Here is a 5,294-nt window from a genome sequence, read left to right on the forward strand (position 1 = left end):
GTGCACTGGCTCGTTAGAGCGTCTGGTCCACTTGGATCATCCGGGGGGGTCTCGTCCGCACGTGACTGACGCGCACACATACCGCGCCCGTAGCCTGCCGTTGGCGGCTATTTGGGCTGCAGTGGTACTCTCCGTTGCAGGGGGCTTATAAAAACACAAATGTACTCAAGAATATATCAGAGGCACTTTTACATATATGTCTGACTGCATACACGAACGCCTTACTCATCACCAGCAACTTGGCGGTGCGCAGGCGGTCACTTCCTCAGGGAGCGTGTAGATCACGTGCGAATGAGGCCCCCCCGGATGATCCAAGTGGACCAGACATTCTAGCGAGAGACTGCACATCACCATTGATGTCCGACGCAGTCTCCGACCGGCGAAGTCCGGGCGCGCTAGAATGGCTGGGGACGAGACTAGTGGTAGCCGCGTTCGTGGCGGGGCAGTAAAGCCGAGCGGAGGGCGCAGCGGATATTGAAAATGCAGAGCAGAACTTTTGATTGTTAGGGGCCCGACACAAGGTCCGCCGGGGTATTCCGCCCGCGGGCGCCACTCGTTGGTTGGCCTTGTATCAACGCCGCTTTCCTAGGCTAGATAAGTCGCTTTTACTCCTCGCGAATGGCGTTCTATGGGAAGCGAACACAGCCTGGAGTGCTGAGGCGCAAAAAGTTGGCGGATCACGAATTAATAGGGTCCATCTCGGTCTCGGACTGCATCTGATGCTCGCTCGCAATGGGGTCAAGTCGCACTTGGGTCTGCGGGCCAGCCTCTTCAGGGTCCGGGCTTTCTGAGCCGTTAGAAATCCTCAACGGAGCACTATCGATACAGGCCGCACATGCGGAATTGGATACATCATGTATTTTGATAGATGGCCGACCACCAGTGGCGAGTCACCAGCCCGAAGCTATAAGCTGAGCGCAATTGGTGGCCTACCTTCCGTATAGCTTGCGTGCTCGATTCCCCATATCGACTGTGAGTCAAATCAAGCACATATTATCCGAACCTACTCTCGAGTGCAAGTATCATCTGTACTTTCACTCGTCGACCTAACACTCATGCCTCTCCTTTTCAGTACCATGTCCAACTGTGTCACTGCAGCAGCCGCACATGCAAGTACATACTTTGCTTCTTGCTCAAGGACGTCACGAGAAAAACGTCGAAGCATTAACAGGCGCCGATTATTGCACCAGGTTCTGGACTATGTTCTGTGCCAAGCGGGCAGTGGCATATATTATCGTAACTTATACGAGCAGGGGACTCGAGGTCATCTCTACACGGTAGGTAGCTATCCTAGATGGTAGCCTCCAGCGAATGCTGAATTCACTCAGATGTTTTCACGCAAAATTTGAACCATACGTTCGGGATCATCCCACTGGTACTGTCAACACGATCAGCTGCAGGACTTGCGTCATTCTCACATATCACTCACAACATGATTCGCATTCCCAATCTTGATGAGAGACGCATTTCGCTTTCGCTGTCCGAGGCCAGACTGTTCCTGCAGAAGCTCATGCAGGACCTTCGCCGACCATACCAACATCCAGACCGAGCGGTCGCACCACAGTGCAACAACTTTTACGTCCGGGAGCACGGTGTCTGCTTCCAGAAACGTCCGGCGAAAATGGCTCGTGCGGACAGATTGTGGTACTTGTAGCATCGCGGCGCACGAGCGGAGAAGGTTGTCCGGCTCGACAATGCGCTCGTACTCATCCGGCGCCATCATGTGCAGCGCTGGGGGCCGCTCTTCCCTGCGGGCGCGCAGGTTCTCCGGGGTGATATGCGCGATGTCGGGCACGGCGGTGTAGTAGCCCGACACCCAGCCGCCGATCGCTGCGCCCTTATCTCCGTCAGGAATGGTCGGGTCGTTCAAGGGAGTGAGCATCCCTACGTCAGGGTCCACGCCATACAGAAGGGCTGGTGGGTCTGTAGAGCTGGGCGCTCAGATATCTCGAAATGCATGTACGGGACGAGATGGCACACACCGTAGGCAAACGCCGTGCGGAGGTACGGCTGCAGTACCGCCTTCTGCGCTTCGTCCAGGGTCATGGAGTCCCCGAAGATAGATAGTAATCCCATGGTGCTCATCGACCAGGTCAGGAAGGCGAGGCCGCCATACGCTTTCCCGTCGCGCACCGTCCGCGCAGGGATGCCGAGCGTCTGGCAGACGTAGACAAGGAACGCGGCGAGCTCGCATCCGAGGCTGCGCACTGCTGATATCTGCACTTCGATGTCGCTGCTCGCGAAAGCGGCAAGCTCGTCGGACGTGTATGGGGTCGAGCCGGCGTAGTCGCGCATGTTCATGGCGATCAGTCGCAGACCGTACTTTGGTGCGTACGGAAGCATGCGCTCGAAGATCCCTGGAGTCGGCAGACCGGGTCAGACGAAGAGCTACGAGCGGTGGACAGAATGATCGTACGTACCACCGTTGATAGTCGCCCCGTGGACGAGGACGACGGTGGTGTATTCCGGCGCTCCAAGTGGGACGCCGCTGTCGGTGTAGTAGAAGATAGTACCCTTCTCGTCTATGCGCGCGAAAGGCATGCTGAGTTGTGAGGCTGTAGTCGGAGAAGGCTTGTTCTTACATTATATACAATATTCTCAATGTCAACAGTTCAGCCACCCTAGGCACGTCTCGTTTCTTGCCTCATAGTAAAAGCCGCAGGGCTGGGGCATCGGGACTGTTGGTGCGGCAACCCAACAGGTTAACTTCAATGCGACGAGGCGACCTAGGTGTCGGTAGGCAAGGATCGTGAACGCCGAAAGCTAAACTTACACTTACACGTGCGCCCGCGCATGGAGCTCGAGGGGCATACTTCGCACAAAGTACACGACAACATGCTAGAAGAGACATGATTGGCTCCTGCTGCAACCGTGAACTTGAGACTGAAAGGGTGGCACAGTCCATTTCACCTACCCCGCGAGCACAACCTCCGGGCTGTATCCGAAGCTGACTGCGCCAGTGTGTTAAAATTCAGGTTCGAGCCCTGAGAGAGTTTACTCAGCTCTTTCCAGGTACGGTGCGACGCACGAGATTCTTAGGCGATGTGCCGAGCTGTCACGGTGGTAGTATACCTCCGGGTGTCAGGCTCACGGGCGTTACCGTGGAATGGTATGGAAGGGCCGAAGGTTGCCATATCTCGGTGAAGAGTGCTTGGCACCTCGAGAGCTGTAGCTATCTTGTCTCTACGAAGATGAATTTTTATATGCAAAGACTAGATGAACCTTACTGTCTGCTCCGCTTGTTCCCGTAGGTATTGTTTACCGCGTGAAAGTATCGTACCAGCACGGATGATGATCTAAATAAGCAGGAGATCAAGGCTACATGATGTACACACCTTTGTAAATACGATGCTAAACATGACGCGCACTCCCTAGTATTCAACCTCTGACTCGAAAAGGCACTACTCAGTACTCGTTTCGATTGTGAGCGGGCCTTTCTGAGCGATGCCGGCAGTGTGTAGGTCTGAAGAGGATCTTGCTTTTGAGCAGGCTCTAAAACATATTTAAATACGCAGATGGCCGTGCAGCAAAGATTTTTGGTCAAGCAAGATGTCTGCTTGTGCAACTTGAGCGTCGCCGCGAGGCCTTCATGATCTCCCACGCAGCGCCGCACAACCACAATCCTCAGGTTTCTCTAGTCAGTTCTTCGTCATGTGTACTAGCGTGCGTATAATTCACACACCTTGTATACTGCGCAGCCTGGCTTGCCTTCGAGAGCCTGCGAGCGCTATGCACCAAGAATGCCACTGTGGAATTGGTGAACAGCGTCCGGAGTCGCTACAGTCCAATTCGGGGTCCTCCAGGCGCTTCGTTGTCACGTGATATTAGGACTCGATCGCAAGCGCCAAGGCGCTACCGCAGGACCGTAAAGCTTCGTCCTGAAAACATCTCCCATGAAGACACCCGCGGTAAAAGGAGCCCATATTATCTCAGCTGCCAGTAGCCCGCTCAAGATCAGCCCAAATATGTTCGTCCAGTGGTGTGCAACAAAGAATGAGTAAACAACGCCCAAATACTTAATGCACTCCACGACCAGTTCAAGACCATAACTCTGCATTGCACCGGAAAGCTGACCGTGCGCTGCTGCAGCATACTGAAACCAAGTCGCATCATGAGAATCTGCGTCGTCTCTATCTGGCCTGTGGTAATTTGAGGCAACACTATGTCGTATGGCCGGCTGGGAAATCCACGAGTGCTTGGACGATTGGTGGGAGATGGATGGGGGCGAGTGGGGGCAGTACGAGGACGAGTGCACCCTGAGCTGACCGTGCGATCGGTATGACGGCCACGGGCACTGGCGCGGCAACCGGAAGCGACTGGCGCTGGGCCAAGGGGAGCGGCAATCGGGGCGGACGCAGCTGGCGGGACGTTGGTACATAGGATCTGTCACGTCCTCCTTGATCGGAGCGGCCCACCCTTGGGCATAAGATTGGCGCGATTCTCCACATGTGCGTGTTATGGGATGATGAACCGGCTACTGTATGCTTTTCCTGCTGCGCTTAGGCGCAACATCCTTACAGCCATGGTTGTTATCCGAGTGCCCGTTGCGACTAGCGGAAGCGTTCTTTCTGTTCGCAACATTGCTTTGCTTAACCTTGCTGTTCCCATCGCACCGCTTCCAATGCTCTCCTGTTCTCTGACTTTTTCGATCACGAGGGTTCTCTTCTTTATCTTCTGCTTATCTGCCAGAGCCGGCTCTAGACGAGGGGAACACACCATAGATGCCTGACTGGGGCGGTGACCATGCATTAGTTACGGCAGTAAATGTCGAAGGGCATCCGGCGTGGCTCGAGAGCATGTCACATTGGAGGGTGAAGAGGTGGCTACGAGAGAAGGTAGTGCTTTGCTCGGCTCTATGTTGGATTTTGGGCTCGTGCGCTCGCACGCACATGTCTCGGGATGACTCAGATTCCTATTGGACAGTATTTTATTAGATAGCGCGTTCGTTATTTTGTTCCTGACTCACCAGTTGCTAAGGCACCTGCCGCTTTCCTTATTTACTCGCTTTTCCCTGTTGTGCACGCTCAGAGACTTCCCTTTCTTCTGAGCGTGCATATATCCTCTCATTATGGACACTGTAGGGCACCGACTGTATTGCAGTATGGACTGAGCATCTGTTCTGCTAGGTAAATACATCATAGAGACTTCCCTTTCTTCTGAGCTACGGACTGAGCATCCGTTCTGCTAGCCTCAAGCGCGCCCGACAGTCGAAGCCGGGCCCTGCGTGTGAGAAACTCACTGCGAAGAGTTTCTAGACTCTATCCATTTGTTGTTTGGTTTAAGGCGAGCTGAAC

General features: G+C 54.4%; 1 protein-coding gene across 1 annotated transcript; it reads right to left on the bottom strand.

Moving 5' to 3' along the window:
* Positions 1–1,240: 1,240 nt before the first annotated feature.
* Positions 1,241–3,180, bottom strand: PHACADRAFT_264862 (uncharacterized protein). The gene is made up of 8 exons (XM_007401365.1): positions 3,004–3,180; positions 2,915–2,951; positions 2,780–2,863; positions 2,583–2,726; positions 2,421–2,522; positions 1,983–2,357; positions 1,430–1,923; positions 1,241–1,378 (listed from the first exon to the last, which is right to left on the bottom strand). The coding sequence occupies exons 6-8, from the start codon at positions 2,299–2,301 to the stop codon at positions 1,325–1,327; spliced, it is 867 nt and encodes a 288-aa protein (XP_007401427.1). The 5' UTR covers positions 2,302–2,357; positions 2,421–2,522; positions 2,583–2,726; positions 2,780–2,863; positions 2,915–2,951; positions 3,004–3,180; the 3' UTR covers positions 1,241–1,324.
* Positions 3,181–5,294: the final 2,114 nt, after the last annotated feature.

Source organism: Phanerochaete carnosa, assembly GCF_000300595.1.
Source record: "Phanerochaete carnosa HHB-10118-sp unplaced genomic scaffold PHACAscaffold_12, whole genome shotgun sequence".
NCBI lineage: Eukaryota > Fungi > Basidiomycota > Agaricomycetes > Polyporales > Phanerochaetaceae > Phanerochaete > Phanerochaete carnosa.

Excerpts from the sequence above, each read along its gene's own strand:
- PHACADRAFT_264862 (XM_007401365.1), bottom strand. The coding sequence starts at position 2,301 with ATGAACATGCGCGACTACGCCGGCTCGACCCCATACACGTCCGACGAG. Across the intron at positions 1,924-1,982 it reads CCGCACGGCGTTTGCCTACG|ACCCACCAGCCCTTCTGTAT; the intron begins GTGTGTGCCATC and ends CCAGCTCTACAG. Across the intron at positions 1,379-1,429 it reads TTGGGAATGCGAATCATGTT|TACCAGTGGGATGATCCCGA; the intron begins GTGAGTGATATG and ends TCGTGTTGACAG.